The sequence below is a fragment of the Lissotriton helveticus genome, chromosome 8 (genome assembly GCF_964261635.1).
Source record: "Lissotriton helveticus chromosome 8, aLisHel1.1, whole genome shotgun sequence".
Lineage (NCBI taxonomy): Eukaryota > Metazoa > Chordata > Amphibia > Caudata > Salamandridae > Lissotriton > Lissotriton helveticus.
Window position 1 is genome coordinate 743829861 of NC_136069.1, and position 24818 is coordinate 743854678.

The 24818-nt window shown below is 44.6% G+C and overlaps 1 protein-coding gene across 3 annotated transcripts in view; it reads right to left on the reverse strand.

Annotated features, from left to right (window-relative positions):
* The window catches only part of LOC144771763 (arylsulfatase D-like), a 713936-nt gene that overhangs the window by 388876 nt on the left and 300242 nt on the right, over positions 1-24818 (reverse strand). For 2 of the 3 annotated variants that reach the window (XM_078656058.1, XM_078656061.1), the window contains exon 1: positions 20622-20683. The exons of the other annotated variant lie outside the window; for it this stretch is intronic. In XM_078656058.1, the coding sequence (XP_078512184.1) occupies positions 20622-20644 (23 nt within the window). In that variant the 5' untranslated portion in view covers positions 20645-20683. Of the gene's footprint in view, positions 1-20621; positions 20684-24818 lie in introns of those variants that run through there. 3 annotated transcript variants of the gene reach the window in all.

Here is a 24818-nt window from a genome sequence, read left to right on the forward strand (position 1 = left end):
CGCAGCGTATCACTGTTTTACCATTCCAAAAGGGCCAACATTTGATCATACAGTTATGGGGGGATCTACACAAAGAATTATCAATATTGGGTGGGGATTGGAACAATGTCATGGCACCTCTGGATCGCTGACGGAGATCCGGGCAAGAATTCAAATTCAAACTCAATCTCTTAGCCTCCACATTGCGGTGGTCGGATGCGTGGCATGCCCACCACCCATCTGAAAATGGCTTCACATACTCTTCTGCAGTATATGATACGGTGTCAAGTCTTCAATATATTTTTCTCCCCCAAAGTTACACACACAGAATAACCCACTGTTCCATCTTGGCTAGAGGACTATCAGCAACGACAACATTCCGTGGAACAGCCTCAGAAGGCCTCCATGATATCAACACATGGCAATTTCTGTCCAAAAACATCACACCAGGGGTGCTACATTTACCAGCTAAGGAGGCCTAAACTGTATTCTCCAAACCCCGTGTTCGCATAGAACACCCCATGCATATCTCCAGGTGGCGCATTAACAACAAGCACTTGTGACCACATCACAACTGACCCACATGCAACACTATGGGGCCTCCTCTATCGGCCCTTCAAAATGTCATATTATTAATGAATCGGACATCGTTTTCCACATTTTGAAAGCAAAGCAACAATGAACGATGGTACGAATGGGGTATTAGTGTCAGTTCTGGTTTTCATCAGGACGCTCAAACCAGCACGTATCTGGCAGCGCTGGTTGGCATAAAAGCATTGAGCACACTAGTGTTCTTTACCAGCCCGGACAACAGGAGACCACAGCAGGTTTCAAGCGGGATACTCTTCTAAACCAAGTAAGGTTGCGCCTCCGTTATTCTACCCCGAGACATTGGAGCTCTTACGGACATCAGTGCTCACCGTATCTCCCTCTTTTGATTTCTTTTGAGTCGGACTTCAGAAGAGACCCCTACAGAGCCTCGAATCTCTGTGCAAAACCTGATTCTAGTGTAATTATGAAATATCTGCTTCATTTGCGGATGTTGGCAATCTAGTTTTCACTGTTTTTTCACCTCACACGATTCTATACGACCGCATGTTAACTCACACATGTGTCCACCTTAGCCTAATATAGCGCGCTGCCAGCAATCTAGGGGCTCACATGGTTAATACAATGTCCTTGTGATGTATTTATTTATTTTTAAACACGCGATCACCAATGACGACACGCAGTCAACGCTGCATAAATATCTTCAGCTTGGAGTCCCTCGCTGCATGTAACAACCTAGCCACTGTGCACACCTACAGTCATCAGTAGCATGCGCCGCCACCTACTCACGGCTAAGTATTCAATCACTGTGGTTGTCACTCAACAGAGACAATGACTGCAGCACCTTCTTAAGATTGCATTTTATGTTGCTAAATATGTGTATTGTCTTGTCCTTTTCTTTCTCTAACAGGTTTTTCATTGACAGAGTGTCTGTGAGTATGCCGACACTTAGAGCACACACCTTAACGCGTGTGTAGGTACTTCACCCTTTCACGCTGCAATTTTACATTTGCCACTCATCTTTTTTCACAAACCCAGTCCTGAAGAAAGCCCACCTTACTCATCTTTTCGGGCTGAAACATGTAGACCACACCACATAGTCAACTAAGGGTAATAACTCCCTAGTAGTTGTATCACATATTTTTATCCATATACTGAGCCGCCATAAATACATTTCATATGCAAGGATTCACAGAGATATTTAAAAGAAAAATTCACAACACTTCACATAATCACACACCACCAGCTCCGCTGTAATCAGGCATTGTAGCACAACCCGGGGTCATTTGGCCACCCGGTTGGGACACCAAAGATGAAGCATGACACCAACTAGGTTGGTGTGTGAGGGGTCTTTTGAATAAACCTAATAGGTTCATGTACTTACCACAAAAGGGATTGTTAAACACCTACTCAGTGGGTCCGTCCACATTGTTTAGTCTAGAGGACTATCGGACCATTCTCCAGTTCCGGTTAAGATATGTCTGAAGGCACAAGGACCCCTCTATTGGTGGCGAATGTCGTCCTGGAATCTCAAAGATCCCACTTACCAAGAAGTCCTTCGACAAGCTATTACTAAATATATGTCAATTAACTCTGATATAGCCCAGTCGGAAATTATTTTATGGGAGGCTCTCAACCCTATGATTCAGCTTCCGGGCTGGTGAAAAGCGTAAACTACTAGTCCCTTGAAGCACAAGTAGCTGCAGGGACTGTCCCTGCAACACAGCGCAACCTGCTTTAAATACAGCAACAAATTCACCAACTCCTCACTAATGATGCCCAAGAAACCTGGTTGGTGACACAACATAAAATTTATCAGTGGGGAGATAAGTCTAGTAAAATGCTCCACTGGCTATGTCAGGCCAGGACAGCCTCTGTCCCAGTACCGTTGCTACGCGATGCGGTGGGTACACTGTATTCGTCCCAGGAGATGTTAGCCCAAGTCTTTGCTACATACTATGCGTCTCTATATCAGTAGATATAATATATTTCAGGTTCCCTGATCGACGTGTTTCTAGTAGATATTCCCCCTCGTAAAGTCTTGGATCAAGTATGGGACTTACTGGACGCCGCTTACAACCCTAGACGAGATCAGAGCAGGTTTGACCAATACCCATCCTAGCAAATCACCAGGTCCCAACGGACTCCCTAGTGATTTTCTACGATCGCAAATGACAACATTAGGCCAACACCTGCTGGCGGCATTACATGAGGTACTTAAGCAACAAATCCTACCCATGGATTGGCATCACGCCAAGATAGTGTTGTTTCTAAAGCCCGGTCATCCCCCCGAAGGCCCATGCTCCTATAGCCCCATCTCCTTGCTTAATTTAGAGCCTAAGCTCCTTGGCAAGGTCCGGGTTGATCGCCTTCATACACACATTCAGGATCGGATTCACCTGGACCATTCTGGGTTTATGCCACAGAGATCTATTTGGCATAACAATAGACTGGTCAATAATGACCTTGCAAGGGCCAAGGAATGAGACCGGCTTGCGGCCGTCCTATTGGCTGATATTGATAAAGTGTTTGACTCCTTAATTTGAATGTATCTTTTCAAAAGACTGCATGCCATTAATCTGGGCCTCCATTTTTTAGAGTATGTTCAATTACTGTATACTGACCTGGTCGAGCAGCTCTCCCATGTCAAGGAGGGATTCAAATATCTAGGGATCTTTATTTCATCAAATCCGACGACTTTGTGGTCGCAATATATTACCACTCTTCTTCTTGCTGTCCGGGAGGAAACCACAATCTGGTCTCAACTTCCCCAGTCGATATATGGCCTATCAGCCATTTTCAAGATGGTCTCTCTGCCCAAATACTGTATCAGCTACAGAACTACCCCACACTATCCCCCGCTCTTGGTTTTCCCAAATGAATGCAATCCTAAATAAGTTCCTATGGTTGGGTGGTGCAATCTGAGTTGCAATAACAACATGCACCTAATTGACTATTGCGGAGGCATCGCTGCGGCAGATATACACGCATATTATACTGCATCCCATCTCTTAGTTATCAACGAGTGGTGGTACAGTTCACAAGCAGACCCGGTCTATGCTGTAGAATGGTTTGCCATGGAGGGCACTCCCTTACAAAAACTTCTGTATAGCCAAACCAATATAGAAACCCTCCCTATAGCCAGCAAAATAGTCATACAACTATGGAGCTCCACGGTTAAAGCCATGGGAGAGTTGGGGCGCCTGACGTAGACAACCCTATTGTGCCAAGGCACATACATACGTGCTGCCTCTTCACTTAAGGGCTTTCTTAAATGGGACCTTCTTGGAATCTCCGCATTAGGCGACATTATGCATGGACGCATTCTTAAATCCTTTCAACAAATGCAATCGGAGTTTCGGCTACATAAATCACAGTTCCATAAATATCTCCAATTGCGACACGCCTTAACCCCCCAAATTTGTCTATTAGAAGAACTACCACAGTTCCATCCCCTAGAGGGTTGCTTATTAATGGGAGACTTGGGGGTGCACAGAATTAGGCAAATTTATCAAACACTGACCACACTCATACGACATACACTACATGAGACGAGAGATGCCTGGGAGACCGACATACCTACAATAACTGACGATAATAATAATAATAATAATAATAATAATCCACATTTGTAAAGCGCACAATCACCCGTTAGGGTCTCTAGGCGCTGGGGGTCGTCGGGAAGATTAAGCAAGCTATTGCCCAGAGTCACATGGTGCTGGGCTAACCTGCCGCCGGGGCCGGGGATCGAACACTGATCCCCAGATTCCAGCGTCAGTCGCCCTGGCCGCGGCGCCACACCTCTTCCACGATGACTGAGCCGAGGCCCTAGCTAGCCCCCAGAATGTGGCAGTCTCTAAAAGACACCGTATTATTGTGTTTAAATATCTTCACTGTGCATATTATACTGGATTTAGTTTATGGAAAATGGGGGTTATTTACTCCCCCACTGCGGAGACGCTGAGAGCACATTCTTACATATTGTCTGGAGCTGTGAAGTGCTGTAGCCATTCTGGCCGAGGACTGCGTTCTACCTGGGTGGTGTCTTAGCCTGGACCATTCCACACGATGCCAGGTTATCATTACACCATAGTAAGGAAGACAAAGGCGGAAATTGCCACAAACAACATTTGCTGTTCCTAGGCTTCACCCTGGCCAAAAGGGGCATCGCTCACATATGGAAGGTGGTGACTCCGCCGAGCATTGAGAATTGGATAAAAGCCATAGATAGATGTATGGGAGCAGAAATCTCAGTCTTTCAGGCACAGGGTTGCCTGCAAAAACATAGAAAGATTTGGTCCGGCTGGGTGACATACCGAGGAATAGATCTACCCCCTTTACTATATCCTGAGCCCCCCATAGATTCCCCAACATAACTCACGATTCATCAGTAAGCCATATATTGGCAAGTGTATTTGTTGTTATACAAATGTCAAATTGCATGCGGTGCCAGATGCTCGGTGGGGACAGGTGCTATTGTTTAGTTTGCAGGCCAGATGTTCGACTCACTGAATTGTTAATGTTATTTCAAAACTGGTACTTTCTACATCGATTGTCATTTGCATGGTCTACATCGGTCTCTGACCCATGTGTACCCTTAAAATCAAATAAAATTTGTTGTGAAAACAAAAAAGGGCCAACATGTTGGATCTAAATGCGAGGGCTATGCTGGAACTTTAAAACATTGAAAGACTATTGACAATACCTCTGCAGGTCAGACACCCCACTGCAATGTTAAGTTGTGTTATTGTCAGCATATGCCAGCTTTCATTTATTGTGAAAATGTTGTTGAGTTTTTGTGTGTCTAATTGCGGTAGTGTGAAAGGGAGAATGCAAGAATGAGTCAGTGGATGGATGAATGGCTCCATAAGTGCAAAAAAAGTTGCAGAGCGCATGCATGATGACCTATTGAGTGCCTAACACCATCATAGGCCATATTAGGCACTGTCCTTCATAAGAAAGAAGACCTATTGACATTGGCACTGCTTGTTTTGACAGGAAGGTTACCCAAGTATTCATATTGGAGCGCCTCTCCTATTTGTATGCTTCAAAACTAAAAGTGTTGGTGTTAGACCTGTCATCTTCTGGCGTGGTTCCCCTGTCTTTTTTGCTTTCTGACCTCACGGTTTTGCTGGTTTATTGTCTCTGTGCACTTCTGGCTGATGTTCAGTGTTAAAGTGCAAGTGCTCCTATTGTAAATTGGGTTATGGATTGGTATTTCCATGATTGCCATATTTGATTTACTAGTAAGTCCCTAGTGAAGTGCACAGAGGGTGCCAGGGCCTGTAAATCAAATGCTGCTAATGGGCCTGCAGCACTAGGTGTGCCACCCACACAAGCAGTCCTGCAAAGGATTCTCAGACCTGCCACTGCAGTGTTTACGTGCAATTTGTAACTTACATATCAACCTGGTAAGTGCGCCCACTTGCTAGGCCCTAACCATCCCTTTTCATACATGTGAGTCACCCCTAATGTAGGCCCAAGTTACCCCTATGGGCAGGGTGCGGTGGATATGGTAGGTAGGACATGCCCTGGTGCGTGTGACAGGTTCTTATAGTGAACTACAGCATAGTGCGCCTTTCACTGTTGCAAGGCTATATGCCTCATAGGATAGAACGGGGAATACTGTGTAACCTTTTATAAGTATATCTTCCCATGGGGGTGAGATGAAGAAATAGAGTTTAGTATGCCTGAATCTCAGAATGTGAAAATACATCTTTTAGTAAAGATGATTTTTATATTCTGAGTTTAAAAATACCACTTTTAGAAAGTAGGTATTTTCTTGCTTAGCCATCCTGCGTGGCTCTGCTGGGTTTGTGGAATGACTGTCTAGCTTTGGAGTGACAGGGACTGGGGATGTGCATTCTCTTCGGACAGCCGAGGGGGAGGGGGGTGCAAGGTGTGCTCTACCTTTCCTGGATGAGTCAAGGCTAAGCTGAATAGACCTGGGCTGCATTTAGAGTAGTGGGAAGCGATTTTTGCACCTGAATGGGCATTGTATGCCTTGGACAATGCTGTCTCCACCTCCTGCCAGGAAGCCAGGCCAGAGAGGTCAGAACTGGTTTGGCTTGGGCACAGACACTCTTTGCCCAAAAGAACAAAGAGAAACTGAGTGTAAATATTGGGGCCCAGACTCCAGAATTTTAGAACTCGCTGGAATCAAGAAACCTGACAAGAAGAAGAGCTGGAAGGACTGCTAGGAGGAGTACTGCCTGCTGCTGTGCTGTAGCTGTGGTAGGTTATCCTGCAGTTGCTGCTTCTGCCTTGGGCAGTGAAAGGACTGGACTGAACTTGCTTACCTTGTGCTGAATATCTCCAAGGGCTTAAAGTAGAGCTTGCCTCCTGTTCTGAACTCTCAGGGACTGCAAAGACTTCACTGACCTTTGGGTACTGCCTCTGGAACCGTGGTTTCAGTTGCCACAGAGGGGGGAAAGCAGCCAACTGTCACCAAATCCGTTGCTGGCTCCGTGTCCTGAATGCAACGCAGAGGGCACCGCCGCCTCTTGCACCACAACCCTGGTCTCACAGATGACGACCAACGCCACTGCCACTGAGCCGCTGCTTCCACCCTGACCTGTGGGCACCACACTTCACACAGCCTTGCTTCACTTTGCCACCCTGGTCTCACTGACTCAGTCACTGCCTGTTGACTTCTGTACCCCTGATCGTACCGTGGCTTGGGGGCACCGCTTGTAAATCTCACAAAGCACCATCCTGTCCCACACTGCAGTCCAGACAGACCGACTCCAGCTCCCAGCAACCGGCTGTATGGCGCACACCGTGATCTCTCAGCAATGCAATGAGCACCGCCTTCTCTCCACATCATAGCCCTGGTCTCACTGACTCTGCTGGACGACTGTCACCAAGCTGCTGCCTGCATTGCTGATTGAATGGCATTGCACGTTGCACCACTACGCTTCGCATGACATCGCAACCGAGACGGTTGCCACGACCAGCCCACACCAACGTGTCGGCCACAACAAAAAAGTACTGTTTACGAGACTGCCTATGCCACGACCAACGTGATCGGACGGAATTGTTAGATTCTTTTGTTTTCAGGACTGCGGTAGCCCCAGACTGAGATATCAACTCCAAGGAACAGCATTTTAAAGTTATTCTTGCAAAGTGCATATTTTCAAGTATTGTATGTTGGATTTTTACCGTTCTGGTGTTTTTTTTAAAATATATATAAATTATTGGATACTTTTCTAAACTGGTGTGGTGTCCTTTTAAAGTGTTTTCACGGTATTACTGTTGGTTATGTTCAAATGCTTTACACACTGACTCCGAGATAAACCTGACTGCTCACGCCAAGCTACCAAGGAGTAAGCAGGGTTTTTTTCAGTAGTGTATCCCTTTGTATCCTGACTAGGAAGAAGGGTCCCTACTTGGACAAAGGTGGAAATCATTGCCAGCTAGAGACCCCTAATTCTAACATTTGGACATTTGGTAGATATACTTATGCAGAAAATCGCAAGTTTTTTAAATGCACACATTTTGCATTACTTAACACATCTCCCTTTTAATAGGGATGTTAGAAAATGGCCCCATGTCACTCTGTAAACTTAAATTAAATATATTGGTATTTTACGTCATTGCAGAAACACAATGTTATTTATGTAGGTATCTACTTATTTAATACTAATAACATGTGAGCGAAACAATTGCATAGGTACCCTTTAGCTTTTATCATAACAGTGGGTAATTTGCATATCTTATGAATTCCTTGTAGAAGGCTATGTTCTCCACTGCTGTTTATTTAATAGTGAGTTCAGTTAATCACCTCACTTCACCTTGAGGACTCCTTGGAACTAAAAGCCCCACTATAGGTTGACTGCTGTGCTTACGGAGTACAGTCAGTTATTTGGATGCGTTTGCCATGGAAATCGTATCTGAACAAGAATTGTTGCTCAGTGTTGAAGAAAGTTGGGAGATTAGAACTAGGGAGAAGGTGATTAAATAAACGAAGATGTGTGTGAGGTAACGTGATGGTGGGGCGGTTGATGACACAAACTTGCGTATAGGTCAAGAGTTTGGGTAGGAGGACATTGGTGGCGTACACAGTGCAAACAGGTACAACACCTTCTATAAAAGGCGAAGTGTGCTGCCTGGTAATGGTTGACTGGAAAGATGCAGAGTTGTTCTGTGCTCCTGGAAAAACAACATTTTGGCTAGCAGGAGTGCTCTTAACGCTTTGAAAAACTGCCATGTTCTAGCCACTAGATGGCTCCTACAGCTTCTCTCTTAGGGCCATATGTACAACCATTTCATTTTGTGCCTCTCTCACTGTGATTTTTTTCAAGACTCGCAAAATGAAATGTACTAATGTGTCTCAGACACATTTAGCAATTCCCAATCGGGTTGCAAATGACCTGCCACAAATATTCATGAGGTCGGTCTCAATTTGCGACCCATTGGGAATAGCCTGCACTCAGAGGGATGGTGCCCTGCTAGGGTCAGCAGAGCACCATGCCTGTGATTGCTTTTTAAATAAAGCATTCTTTTTTTAATGGAAAACAGGATGCATTTTAAAAAGAAAAGAGAAAGTTCCCTTTTCATTTTTTAAGAGCAAAAATGTTGATGCCCACATGAGATCCCTTTGCATTTTCGAATGGGTTACTACCTCCTTCACGGAGTTTGTAAAGTATGAATGTTTTGCTACCGTAATCAGGTCACAAAACATTTATTTATTTTATTTTTATTTGTATTTAAAGAGTTTTGTATAGCGCAAACAAGACCCACGGGTATCAGAGCGCTTTACATGTCCTGAGGAAGAAAGGAGACATATCTTATACATGTCATGAGGTATAAGGGAGACATATCTTGTACATAAGGGTTGCACAAAGGGATATAAAGTAATTTACGGGTAGAGGTCTCTGGTTACCGTGAAAAAGAAAAAGAAAAGAAAACACATTATATACAGTGTCTGAGACCATCCTAGCAAATACAACGGTTTCTATAGTGCGTTTTCCTGATTGCATAAGTTCTTGGTAGTAGAGTACCGGTCTTGGCCGTCTTCCAAAATGTTAGTGGGTTTCTACATCGTGTTAACACAATAAGATCAATGACATGAGGTAGATATGGCTTTTAGGATTTTTGAATTAAACTTGTCCTGTATCTTGACCGATGATTTCCCTCTTCTCCAACCCTGGGGTATATTATTCGCGTATGACCCTTTCCGCTGTTGTGATTCTATTCATTTCCTAGGACTAAGTGACTTGGACTTAGTTCAGACCTTGTGTTAAGGGTGATCCATCTTGAGGAATGGGAGGAATTTGCTCATTTGAAATATTTTTGTTTCCCTCTTAATGGTTACTGTGTTTGTTATCTTTCTAATGTTTGGTGGAAGAGAGTTCCAGATTCTAGGGGCTGCTCCAGAGAATGCTCTATCATACGTTCCCTTCTTCCGGAAAATGGGTGGTCTCAGAACCAGCTCCTTGGCACTCCTAGCAGGTCTATTTCCTCCAGATAATACTATTTCCTGGGCAAGGTATCTTGGAGTGTTGTAGTGAAGAGCTTTGTGGGTGATACAAGCCATTTTTAGCTGAATTCTGGCTTCGTACGGCAGCCAGTTTAATGCTTTTAGGTGTGGAGAGATATGGTTGAACTTCTTTGAGCCAGAGATAAGTCTTGCCGCTGCGTTGAGGCATGGTTTTAGTGGTGCTGTGGAAATTAGTGATAGGCCTGCTAATGTAGTGCATCCATAATCAATCCTCGAGATGACCAAAGATTGGACTACCAGCTTGAGATCTGCTTTTGAGATGAAGGGTTTCAACTTCCTAATGTAGTTCATGTGAAAGCGGGCACTCTTTGCCATTGCTTTGATATGTTCTTTCATATCGAGGGTTGCATCAAGAGTTATTCCTAGTGATTTAGCGGAGTCGACTAAGGTAGGTGTGCAGTTAAGCGCCGTGATCATTTTAGTCCATTCCTTAACTTCTGTGTGCTTCTTTGAGGGTGATATTAGAAGAAATTCTGTTTTTTGAGCGTTTAGTTTTAGATGATTGATTGTTAACCATTGTAATGTCATTTCTAAGACCTCATTCATTAAGCTGATGTCTTCCAAAGACGATAACTTGAGGTATAGCTGAGTGTCGTCCGCGTACATGTGAAAGGCAATTTTGGAATTTCGAAGAATTTCTGTGAGTGGTTCGATATATAACTTAAACAGTGATGGGGATAGTGTGGATCCCTGAGGTACTCCAATTGTGTTAAAGCGTGACGTTGAGAGAGATTGATTAACTAAGAATCTTTGTGTTCTATCCTGCAGGAAGGATTCAAACCATTTCAGCACCGTACCTGATATTCCCATCCTGTCCTGGAGCCTGTTCAGTAATTTTTCTTGATTCACCGTATCAAATGCGGCTGATAGGGTCTAGGAGGATGAGTAGAGATGATCTATTTTGGTCTAGGGCCTGTAAAGCATCATCGACTCGACTATATGTAAAATCGCCGCTTCCGTGCTGTTTCCTGTTCTGAAGCCCGACTGGCATTCATCCAGTAGAGAGAAATTGTCTATGTGTTGGCTGAGTTGATTTTGTACACATTTCTCTATTAGTTTGGCGAGTACCGGTATGTTTGTTACAGGGTGAAAATTGTTCGGATTTGCCTGGTCCGCCGTCGTTTTTTTGATAATGGGGACTACTTGACCGGTTTTTAGGCATTCTGGAAGTATCCCTTGTGATGGAGAGGCGTTAATAATTTTTGTCGAGTTTATCGTCAACGGTGAGGGTCGATGTCGTGCTTTTACGAATCGCAAGGGTCGCTGAATTTTGCAATACCTGCAATCTATGGTATGGACTTTCTTCGCATGTAGAAAATTCTAATTTTTCTCTTCACTTTAGATTATGCATTAACAAAATCTTATCCCTCGCCGGCCGAGCAAATTTGAGTCTTAATATCTCGGCACCAGTTACAAATGTGCATGCTTTGAAGATTGAGTAAAACGGAATCCAATTACCATCTTGGCTACGTTAAATTGGGCTTCAAAAAAACGACATCATTAATAAGCCACTTATATGGGATGAAGTGCTTACCAACTGCTGACATGAAGCTTTGAAGTTTTGACGTTTTCTGACTCCACCGTGACCGGTGTTATCGATGCTGTGAGTCTGTTTCTATCCTACCCATGATTCCACCCACATAATCTCAGGTGATAGGATATCCTTAAATTTCATTATTTCCTGGTACTTGTTCAAACATGATGAAAAAGGTCCTGATGAAGGTGGCCTAGAGCCGCCGAAACGCGCGTAGACCTGTTGCAAGGGCCGAAAATTACATCTTGGGGCCCTAACAATAGCATTGTGATCTTGCTAACTATAACCCAGTTCCTTTTCTTCATTTGAGTAGGTGATTTGATTGTGGTATGAGTGCTAGTATGTGAGTAGGTTGATTGGTTTGGTTGTTACCAAGGGGTATATTTTTTCTTATGATATGGTTTCTTGTTATTTATATTTATGATCTATTTGTGTTATTTCTGACCTTAACTATGAAGTAAAAATCTCTCTCTTTGAAATAAATAGATACATTTTTTATGAAATCCCTAATTCAAAACAGTATTTATATGAACTTTAAAAAAAGAAAAAGAAAGTATATTTTTTTGAATAACTCTTGTTTAGAATAATTCCTTTTTGTCACCAACCTTTGAAATTTATAGATGTACACCAATAATTGAAATATATGGCCACCGAAGGAACAACCCTTTACATAATAATCTTCGACAAACTTAGCCTTAGGATCAAATCAGGCTCCCCTTTGGACCCGCTGAAGCCGGTTCTTATCAACACACTCTCCCCGCTGTGCCGGACTCCCATATTGAACCTTATCAATATGTCGCTGTCCAGTGGAGTAGTTCCCACCGCCTGGAAACAAGCGGTGGTTACTCCTATACTAAAAAAAGCCAACTCTGACCCTCGGTTGTTAGAAAACTATCGACCCATCTCCCTATTGCCTTGGATCTCTAAAATAGCGGAAGCACATGTCAACTCGGTTCTGGCTGAGCATCTGGCCCGTAACCAGATACTGGATCCCAGTCAGAACGGCTTCCGGCCAGGACACAGTACCGAGACGGCGTTACTTTACATCACTGAACATCTTCGCCAGGTACTTGATTCGGGTCGTACAGCAGCGCTTCTATTACTAGATCTTAGCGCTGCTTTCGACACTGTGTCCCACCAGATATTGATCCAACGCCTAGAGGAGGCTGGAGTCTCTGACACCGCTTTGGAGTGGTTTCGATCATTTTTGTCTGATCGAACCTTTAAGGTGGCGATATCTCCAGGCCAGTCTACCATCTATCCCCTGGAGCTTGGAGTCCCGCAGGGCTCTTCGTTGAGCCCTACAATGTTCAACCTCTATGTGAAGCCGCTAGCTGCGGTCGTCAAGCAGTGGGGTCTGGTCATGACCTCATATGCGGACGACACGCAGCTGGCGGTGACACTTAGTGGAGATCCTGAGGTGGAGGCTCCAAGATTCCGGGCGGGACTTGTGGCAGTAGCAGGCTGGCTTCGCACCAATTGCCTACAGTTGAATGCCACCAAAACTGAGGTGTTGGTATTAGGGAAGCACGCCGAGCTATGGGGAAAGCAATGGTGGCCACCAGAGTTGGGCGTCACTCCGATTCCAGCGTCCGGAGTGAAAAATCTGGGCATCTGGTTAGACCCTGGGCTCTCTTTTATGGAACATACAAAAAGGACAGCCGCCACGTGCTATGGTATCTTGCGGGGTATAAGACCAGTCTTGAAATACTTTGATCCCCCCACCAGACAGCTAGTGGTCCAGGCGTCGATTTTATCCCGACTGGACTACGGCAGTTCGTTGATGTTGGGGGTGAATCAGGCGGAGGCCTCTAGGCTCCAGAGGGTACAAAATGCTGCGGCACGAGCCATCGTAGGCCTCCCTAGACACTGTTCGGTGTCAGGTACCATCTCGGCCCTTCACTGGCTTCCGGTCAGACAGCGGATTAAATTCAAGGTGCTGTGTCTGGCCTTCAAAATCCTAAAATCCTCCTCGCCGCCGGCTCTTGCTAACCTACTCACTCCGTACATCCCTCTAAGATCATTAAGATCAGAGGCGCTGTACTTGGCAGTCTGTCCCCGCTTTAAACTGAGTAGAATGGGCGGCCGCTCATTCCGGGTGCTCGCAGCGGGGATATGGAATTCGCTTCCGGTTTCTATTCGAGCTCTTAATGACCTGTTCGCCTTTAGGCAGGCGATTAAAACTTTTCTGTTTCCTGTCTTTTAATATTCTTCCGTTTTAATATGTGTTATGTTATAGTACCTGCCAAAAGCGCCGGGACGCCCCTTTGCTGGGGCAGCTGTGCGCGATAGAAATATAATTAACATAACATAACATAACATAATATGTGTTAATAATTTTTATCCATAAGGGAATCACAGCCTGGCTGATTTCTTTCATGCATTTCGACGGGAGAGGATCACTGTAGTGGTTATTGGGTTTGATACTTAGTAGTGTTTTGGCAATGTTCTTCTGGTCTAATAACTTGAAAGTATCCCAGTGGGCCTTGTTTTTCGTCCCACTTTCCTTAATTAAGGCGTTGGTATCTCTCGTCGTTGGTTTTTGGAATTCTAGTTTATCCGCTGCGCTCTTAAGCTCACTATCCAACGAGTTGGCTTTGTCTGTGAAGAAGGAAGAGAATACTTCGCAGTTTAGTGGAGTTTTTGTGAATTCCTGAGTCGTTTTGGCTGTCTTGTTGGATTGTTGTTTTAGGATTTCGAATAATTTACGAGCTCTGTTTTTGGCGGAATACAATTCTGATCTGATAAATTCCTTTTTGGAGTTGAGGATCTTTTTGTTGTACTCTTTCCTGGTTTTTCTAAGAGATTTCAGTACGGGGAAGAAGGGTGTTGTCTCCATTTTCTTTCCGCCATTCACAGTTTACGTCTTTCCTCATTAAGTGCCCCATTGAACCAGGGTTTTTTAATCTTCTCTGTAACTCTTTTCTGTCTAAGCTGCATTGTGGAGTTAACTATATCCGTTATCGAGTTATAGCAATGGTCCGTTAGCTCATTCACATTCTGTAGGTTCTTTGGTGGGTCTAGGTTCTTCTCACAATTTTCTAATAAAAGTTCAATGTTCGAATCGTTAGTGTCTCTCATCCACTTTTTAACTCTATTAGGTTGCGTGTGTTTATTCTTTTTCCAAGTGGGAATCATGAAAGTTATTGCATGGTGGTTTGACCAGTCGCATGGCTCTATTGATAGGCCTGTAATGTTCTCGTTTTTTGCAATTATCCAGTCCAATGTAGCTCCTTTCGAGTGAGTTGGCTGTGTACACGCTTGCAAAAGAATAAGCTAGGAAATAATTAACATATTTTATTTGTTTGTCATTGTTGTCGTTCCAGTGTAGATTAAGGTCCCCTAAGAATATGTTGTTCGCGTCAGTGTTATGATTTGTCGTGATGATCTCCATAAGTTGTTCTATGAACGGCGTATTGTTACCAGGTGGGTGGTAAAGTGCATGCATGTTGCATATTTGGTTGTTGTCCGTTGTTATATTGAAACCTAGGTATTCGCACTCATTGAGAGGTTCTGAGTGGATTTGGCCAATTTCTATATCTGATCGGTGTATGCAGGCTATGCTACCCCCTTTCTTTTTTTGTCTATCCAGTCTCGCAATGTTATATTGAGGGGGCACTAGTAGGTCCAAAACTGGTGATGATGATTCTGAGAGGATTGTCAGGTCAGTTCCTTGACTAATGGTGAGGTCAGCTATGTCAGAAGCATGTTTGGCTGCGGACCTGCAGTTGATCAGAAGGCATTTCAACTGTTTTTCAGCGCAGTTTGGGGTCGAGATTGGCGGTTCTGAGATTATCTGAACTTGTTGTAAGTAATTGAGGTTGGGTTTCCTATCATTCAGCCTAATCTTTCTATTGCCATTGATCTGGACTGTTCTGATTTCCTCTCCTCTCCTGCTTTCCGAAATCTCATAGTACCTTAGTAGAGATAAGGTTTCTTCTTCCGTTAAGTCTTTAGGTTTCCCATCTGGTCAATTATGCCTCTTTGATAAAGGCATCGCAGTCTCCTTCCTTTTTTCTTTGCGAATGATGTATTAGCTCTAAGATGCGCTCTATTTTTTTGTGTGTTTTCTGTAATTTCATAAAGTTTTCCTATCTCTTGCAGAGAGCTTCGAATGTCTTGCGACATGTTGTTCATTTTTGTTTGAAGATCTTCACAGACTCTCATGGTTTGAGGAGATGTGTTTGTTGTATTACCCCGTTTGATGTGTGATCCACCTTTAGTCTTTCCTTTTTTTTGTGTTCTGTTTTTTTCAACTCGATTCTTATCATTTTGGGATTATTTTGGTTATCTGTTCTACCTGTATTAGTTATGTCGGATGTTCTATCCTGATTTTGTGTATTTACTACAGTGTTTGGGAGAGATAATTTTCTCGCCGTACTAGGTGTTCTTTGTGTGGTTCTTTGCGCTGGAGTAGAGTGGGGTATGGCTGTGGTGGGGTTTTCTATATCTGGGCTTTCTCGAGTTTCAGAGCGAAGCCTAGTCGACGGAGATGCTTCCTGAACGTGGCGGGATGTAGCATCTTCCTTCTGAGTTTCTATGTTGTTATTCAACTATTGCGTATCAGTTTCCGATATCACTGGTTCATTTCTGGACGATGTGCTTCTTAATCGGCTAGTGTCTGTTACTTGCATAACCTGTTGAGTATCCTGTGGTTCTCTGATTAGTATGTTGTCTGTGTGTGTAGTGTTCCTGGTATCCGGGCTGTCTTCTTGTTGATTTATGTGTTGTTTCGTTCTTGTGCTCTCCGTGTCCCCTTTTAATGTTGGGAATATGTTATCAAACTTTTCTAATTCGTTGTTCGAGGCTTGTATTAGCACTATACCACTATACCATTCTTGTACAGAGTTATGCTGAGGTCAGCTCTGCATCTTGGAGCTGATTTTCTCAGGATTTTAGTGCCGTGGGCAATATTGGTAATGGATTTTACGTTTAGCCACTTAGTAATGGCATAGCGCCATTTAGCCATTCTCCTTGTAAAGAATATCATGGCATTCACTATAGTGCCTCTAATTATGTTGGATGTGGGGTCAGATATCAGCGTGTCTGGGTTTCTCCTCAGCAGGTTATGTTTGAATTTTTTCGCTGCATTATTGGAAATTCTGGTAGGATACCTTATGATGTGGGAATTCATGCCTACAGGTTCTAAGCCATTGTCCACCATGGTAGTTGATTGGTCGTGTGTGGTATAAATAAATAAAATGCTGTATTATACTCTAATACACTGATCCTTTGAAAGCTCCCGTAATCTTTTAGATAGGCCCTATTTTCAATTTCTTATGGGATACCTTATGCTTTATTTATCTATATATCCAGAACTGAGTTCGTATTCAAGATTGTTCCACGATTATTTCAAGATGGCTGCCTATTATTTCAGCCTTTGCAGTGATCTTACTTCCTTTCTCTATCTCTCTATCTGCGTAGTCCTCTTTCCCTTGTTCTTAACCTATGCATTAAAATAGCCCTTTGTAGTCCTTTCTTTGTCTTTCTTGTTGGGTAGTCCTCTTTCCCTACTACAGCCATGTGTTATTTTCTGATCAGTGATGATCACCTGATTTTGCCGTCCTCTGCGGGCGCCATTTTAAGGTCAGGCACTCTGGGACATGACTCCATCGTTCTCTCCTCCCACAGTTCAGCCCAACTCGTGATTCTTTTTTTAAAGACTCTGCAACTTGCTATTAGGAAGGGACGGCCTTGGCACACCTCTCCCTAATAGTGACTCGCACACCCTATTTCGCAAGTCGTTAATAGGTTACCGACTTGCAAATTAGGGTCAGTACATGCCAGAAGCCATTTTAGCAGTCGCAAAAGGCCTGACTCTCTGTTTGCAACCGCTAAAACCAGTCGTAGATCTGGTCCCTACATCAACTTATGGATATGCTACCAGGGGCATAACGCAGTTCACTGCAGCCCCTGCGACATAGGTTAGACCCCATCCCTCCTGAGGGTCTCCTGCTCTCAAAGACGGGCCTCATTCAGCCCAAGCGAATGAATATCTGTCATATATGGGAGGCTGGGGGGCCCCTCATCACATTCTGCAGGGAGGCCCCATTATTTTGCGTTACGCCACTGTGCACTACTCCTGGTAGTTGACAACAGGTGGTTCTGATGGGGGTTTCTGAATAACTCTGCATGCACTAGAACATGACCCTGTTATTGGAGGTGGATGCCTACCAAGGCCAGGGGCCAGAGACACTATCGCATGGCATCAACAGCCTGTTAACTTCCTTCTGATTCTTATAATCTTCTTTGTTGAGCTGTTATAATTGACAACTGACAATTAAAAACATGGTGACCCAACAGGGACTAGAATTACACAGCTGCAGCACATGATACATCTGAATTAATGGGGGTGCCAATGCCAAACCCGAACTAGAAAACCCTTGATTCGAAAATGATAGAGAACAGCAGCGTTCGAGATCATCCCTGTCCCTTTTTTGATGTCGAAGATACATATAAAGAAGGAAACTGTATAGTATTGAAATACTTCCTGTCTACTAAGTATTCTTGTAAAAATCAATCACCACCGGCTAGAGCATAATTTTTTCCCTATGCATTTACACTGTTGCAAGATATAATTTTCAGGAAAACGAAAGACAGAAAAGCGTGTACTACTGGAACCATTCTGGGACTATTTTGCATTGCAAATTTTAGCATTCCATACTTAGTAATATTTTAAGCTTTCCTTAAGTGTGTCGTTAAAATTACAATTTTAAGCTAGTCCAGTTTGTGAGAGGAAGGGATTAGGCATAATAGAACAAGCACTGACAAAGCCAATAGGATTACACCTGCCAGCTTTTTGGTTTTGTAAATGTTCATTTCATTTTGTCATGGGATTTGCAAAACTGTTTTGCTGCGGAAGCTGCAATGTAATTGCCAATCTGAAAAGAAACCGTGGCCAAACAAAAATATTTTTGGTCCTAAAAACACACATTGCCATGTTACTTTGTGTGGATGTGCTCTTTGGAAAAGAGCAGAATGCGGCATTCACAGTGAAGTCAGGCAATGCCTGAAACGGGCTGACCAGTGCCCCAAGATCATTGCTGTAGGCCGTGTAAAAAGTTAATCATACAATAACAGACAAATGGGAGAAGAAGCCTTCCTAAATGCCCCTATTAGTAAGTTAATTATTTTAATGAAATCAAAAGATCGTGGGTAACGCCAAAACCGAAAAACACGCAATGACAAAGCCAATAGGTCCGGCATTGACTATCAGCCTTTTTACTTTGCCAGTGCTGGTTTTAGTCATAGTGGTTGTAAACCTTTTTTGTTGGGATAGATACTGGGTCCTTAACAATAAAAAAATAATAATATTCGCCAAAACCAAAAGTCACTTCTGGTCTCAAAAAGACCACCTTGCAGTCCTGGCAATGTAGACAGCTACTTTGTGTGTGGATGTGCTTGGTGTGGAAGGGTGCTATGTCGTCACTAACAGTGAAGTTTTCCAGTGGCGGAAGTGGACTGATCCCTTGTCCCACGCTGTAGTGTGCGAATGGGGCTTTGGGGGGGGGGGCGGCGGACCAGCGGGAGGCCTGCCACCCCCGGGGAGTTTTGGGGCCGGGGGAGGGGGGGTAGAGCCAGCACCGTACGTGGGCTGGTTTTGGGCTACTTGGTAGCTTTGGGCTGGGGTGGGCTGGTTTTGGGCTGGCCCCCTTTATATCCGGACATCTCGAGCACAGGCCACCATTTTAGAAAGAAGGTGGCTGGTGACACAGCAGCCGGGCGGGGGTGTGGCGGAGGTAATTAATTTCCCACCCTCCCTCCCTGGGTTTCGATCAAGTTGATTGGGGGGGTTTTCAAGTATGGGGCCTGGGGGGCTGGGGGGGAGGGGCGATTGCTTTTCTTCGGGTGTAGGTGGGGTTTTTTGCGGTGTGCGGTGGTTTTTGGAAGGAGTTTTCTTGGGGGCCGGTGCATCTAGTTTTGCTCAATGGTTGTGGGGTTGGTGGTGTCGCTGGAGCAGGTGTGGGGTGAATTTTTGCCTTGGGGCGGTTCTTCCTAATATATGGGGGAAGTGTAGGAGATCGGTTGTGGGATTAGTGGGGGGTAGGTCAAGCATAATAAAGGATTTAGCCAGGTGGAGAGGCAAATTGACGTTTCTGCTAATTGTTTACTGTTTGTGGATTGAGGGAACCAGTTAGAGGAGGGGGTGGGGGGTGTTGTCAGGAAATTGCATATTTAGTGAGGTATAGTTTTGTACGGCGCCGGCCAAGGGTTTTCATTGCTTAAGGTGCACCTGCTTCCAATAAAGCGGCCTTCATCACACCTAATTTTGAGTCTCTGGTCTGTGCTTTCCTCCCCCCCCTCCCCCTTTGGGCCCGAAACAACAATGTGAATGACGCAACAGGCAAATAGAAGAGGAATGTCTGAAAGCCCATATAAGTAAACATATTATATATATAAATAATTTTGTAAAATTTAAAGGTCTTCGCTAACTAGGGACAAAACAAAGTTAATAATGTGATCTCGACTGGAATATAGGACCCCACAGCCAAAACGTATGTGTGGTCTAAAATCCCTAACAGCTAGACCAGCATTTCCCAGTCATCGCTGGCCTGCAAATAATTGTAAAATCAGTGGTGGACAACATTCTACATTTTAATCACAGACCAGTGTCATTTACACTGACCTGTGGAAATGAGTCCTCTAGCATTGAGTGACAGTACACAGCTAGTGATCCAACTTTATTGCTAAAATATTTATGACTGGGCAATGGGCACTTATATGCTTCAAGCACTAACGTTGAAAACGACGTCTGCCTTTATATGTGGGAAATCAGGCAATTTGTTGCACGCCCGGCACTGCAGAAAGCCGTGCTTAAAAAATAAGCTAGCACCTACAAAACAAAAACTTATGTCGAATCCTTGTAACGTTAAACAAATGAAAAATATAATCAAAGCGGTTGAGTTAGGGCTATCGTTTGAAAATAAGTGCGGCAACACGTGACAGGAGTGGATGTTTGTTGAGAAAGCAGTCAAATATTATCTGCTTCGATTCTGTAATAGATTTGGGGCGGTGTCGCATAAGGGTGCATCAATTTATTCGAATGGTTTTTCTTACCTGTTATGTTTTAAGTATCCCATGTTGACGTTCAGAAACTGTTAAGAAGCTTAATACATTCCGAATCTGTAAAATAAAACAAGGCATGGGTTGGTTACAACCTCAACATGACGTCGCATCTAGTGTTAAATAATACACAGGTTCAATTGTTCAGTGCAGTTTTGAATTTGGGGTTTGGACTCATTCTGCATTTGTTAAAGTCAGAAAATAGACATGTACAACCCCAAAAATGTTCCACCCAAATATCCTAAAAAACATGAAGCTACATTAAAAGTTACTTTTCAAATTCTAAAAACATCTGACTCACTCAATATTTTACAAAACAAAGAAGTGTAATATGAGAGGGTTGATGCTGAATTTGCGGATGCTCAACCATGTTTTTACGTGGGTTTCATGCGGAACGTCCAGTTGACCACATAAACCTCATGTTTTCTCATTTTTTTTTATCTCACTGCTTCTGTTATGTAGACATGTGATGTGTTCATCTATTCGAGTTCGATTTCATGTGAATGTTTTTCATGAATTCATTTTCCAGTGCACATTATTAACTTTGCAAAGACCTTAATGCCGCCTTTCGCAATGATTGCCCAGCAATTTCGCTTTGAACCGTATTTCACCTTGTGCATTATCAGGTGTTTTTCCAAAAATCCACAAGACCCTATTTTTGACAGAACTAGGGCGAAAGAGCATCTGACTTAATTGCGGATTGTTACCTCCATAAATATTCAACAAAAGACCCTTATGTTATAATTGCTTATCAAAACAATCCAAAGAACAGGTATATAAGGTTATGATACTACATTAACTAGGCAGATGTCATTCCAGGCTTCCAGACTGTGGAAGCACGTCAGATGGGATCTGGGTGGGTGTTGGGAGAGTATCAGCTAAACCAGTCAGCCTCGCTCTTTATCTGCTGGATAACATGCTAGCTCCCTGCATTTCAGAACAGTATGCCTGTTTGTTATGTTAAGGTATGAGGGCAAATGCCCGAACATTTAACACCCGCACTGTGCCCATTCCAGGACTGCATGCAAACCTTCTTATATGTGAATTACCAAAGGACAGCCAACACTCGTTGTAGTTTGTGGTCAATATTGGCTGCAGTTTTAATATACATATATACATACTTATTTTGCAATCCCCTGGACATACATTTATGTACAGGGTCATTAATCATTATCACGAACTATCATGCAATGGGGGGTCATAAATCATTTAGTTGCTCATCATAAATTCCTTGTCATAAATCATTCTGGCATCGTAAATCATTTGTGTCATAAATCATAATGTGGTCATAAATTGCTTGCTTGTCACAACTCATTTGCATATCGTAGTCATAAATCACCCTGACAGTTCGTTATTCTGCTGTTTTGCAGGTGTATCTCCTTCCTTGCCGCTTTTGGGATCCAGCCTTGTTCTGTTGGTTTCCACACCCCTTTGCTCGTGGGAGTAACCTCTTCCCGGAGAGTGGCCACAAGTTGCTCCCTTGCTAGTCTCTTTTTGTGCCCTGCCATCTGGCGGGGTCTGGGCTGTGAGCGCCCTCTCCATTTGCTACCCCCTCTTGTCAGGCCTACTCACCCTACCCTAAGGCATCCCAAAGTGAGTGGCACTCCTTCTACACACCGCCCTGTCGGTGTGGCTCCATTACCAACCAAATGAACCCCTCTTATCCACCATGCCTCTAGGGAGGCTCATGTCTTCCTGCAGCTCTGCCTGTGCTGACAGTATTTCATCCTCATTCTATGTTAGGTGCTGCTTGCTAAAACCATTGCACCTCACAGGTTGTTCCAGAATACACACATGCCTTCCTCTGACAGGTGCACCCCAACACACCCGTAGAGCTCCGGGCGGCCTGGGTGGATGAGGCCATGCCGAATGCTCTCCAAGCCATTGGTCCTGCAATATTAGCTTAAAGCGCTATTCAGTTTCCTTTTCGAGTTCTTGACTGCCTTATGCAACTCTGCCCCTCACCACACCAGCCTGCTAATCAGCTCAGACCAAACGATGATGGTACTCCTGAAGCACCGAGCTGCCTCTGTTAGATCTGCCTGGATGGCAAGGAGTAGCTCATTTCTCCCCAGCCGGGCTAAATCGTTCCCACCTAGATGGATAATCAGCACGTCTGTGTGCCAGTCTGCATCTCCTTGCAGTTCCGTGAGCACTTTTGGAAGTTGGTCCAATCTCATACCTGGGCGACTGCGCCTACCCTTATACAACATCTGCAATTCTTTCTTTCCTCCCTGCTCTACTCCTCTCCACTTACCTGCTACTGACCTCTGCCCTCACCTTGTCCTGGCCCTAGTCCCCACCCTGCTTACCCGTGAATTTTCCCTTGGCACGTGAGATCTAGCTATTTTGCCTGATGCCCGATGGAGCTACCTGGTTTAGCTATAGGGGAGAAAGGTCAGGGATTCCATCCTTGGACGTCACCTACCCAGTCGGTCTTCAGCCAGACTTCCTTTCATCTCTCCTGTCATCTCTTCCTGCATTCTCCTTCTATGTCTCTCCTTCTCCTTCTCCATGCTTGTTTTATGTTTTCCCTTGAGACCTAGCTATTTGGCCAAAGCCCGGTGGAGCTACCTGATAGCTATAGAGGAGATGGGTTTTGGGACTCCCCCTCGACCTTCACCTACCCAGCCGGACTTTGGGCAGAGCTTCCTCCGTCTCTCTGCTGTATCTACTCTCCACTTACCTGCTACTGACCTCTGTCCTCACCTTGTCCTGGCCCTAGTCCCCACCCTGATTACCCGTGAATGTTCCCTTGGCATGTGAGATCTATCTATTTTGCCTGATGCCCGATGGAGCTACCTGGTTTAGCTATAGGGGAGAAAGGTCGGGGATTCCATCCTTGGACGTCACCTACCCAGTCGGTCTTCAGCCAGACTTCCTTTCATCTCTCCTGTCATCTCTTCCCCCATCCTCCCTCGATGTCTCTCCTCCTCCTTCTCCATGCACGTTTTATGTTTCCCTTGAGACCTAGCTATTTGGCCAAAGCCCAGTGGAGCTACCTGATAGCTATAGAGGAGATGGGTTTTGGGACCCCCCCTCGACCTTCACCTACCCAGCCGGACTTTAGGCAGACCTTCCTTCGTCTTTCTGCTGTATCTCCCCTTAACCCCTTCCCCTCTATACTCCACTTATCTCGTTCTCAATGATCTTGTAATTGTTTTTCTAGCAACTGTTGTATATTGTAACGGATGTAATCTTGTAATTCTGTTGAACCTCATGTAAAGCGCTCTGATACCTCCGGGTCTAGCCAGCGCTATATAAAACTCTTTAAATAAATAAATAAATAAATCTGACGCATGTGTTGCCCGGCCTGCCTCGCTGCCTGTGGCCTCCCCGCTTCCACCACATATTCACCCGAGAAACAAATGAGTGACCCCACTACCCATAACAGCCGAGGGTGCCGCCGTCCTGCTGAGGCAAAATTCACAATGTCAGGAAACCACATACTCCTGTGGTCATGCCCCCTACCTCTCCTTCCCCATGGGGTCTCACGTAAGTCCTGTAAGCCTTGGACTTCCACCCGCTGAGGGCCTTGATCCCCACCTCGGGCAGCAGTGGTCGCCGCCCCAATCCTAAATGAATGAGAGTCAAAGGAGGCCGGCGAGAGGCCTGCCCAATCCAGGGATTGGTGCATCACAGCCGTAAACTGGAATTTACTTAAGAGGTTCCCATCTCTATGCTGGAACAGGGGGCCCTCCCTCACCAGGCGTGATGCCATGTAGGTCAGCAGGCAGCCTACTGTGCAGCATTTGGGGTCTGAGATGCACTCCAGCCTTACTACTATCCCTTTGCCCACCTGGTCAGTTTTTGACCTTCTTAGCCGCAGTTCTACTGCAGACACCCCAGGCCTGACATCGGCTGCTTGAAGGCAGTGCCCCTCGGAGCCTGTCCTACCTAACCCTAAATGCCCCAAAGAATGCGGTCGCAAAGCCTATTTTTAACATGTTCAGTTCATATGTGTCCTTTGCTATTTCCCCAGCGCATCCATGAGTAACGCCAATCTATTGAAGTCTATGGGTATCCAGTTATCCGCTTTTACCCTTTCTGACAGCTTACAACTCTCCATTGCTACCTTGATGTAGTAGGAAGCAGCGGGATCCTGTCCCGTGATTAACTTGGCGAAAGGAGTTATTGCTGACAAGTGGGCCTGGACCCAGGACCTTTACCTCCTGTTAGTAAATACCCACT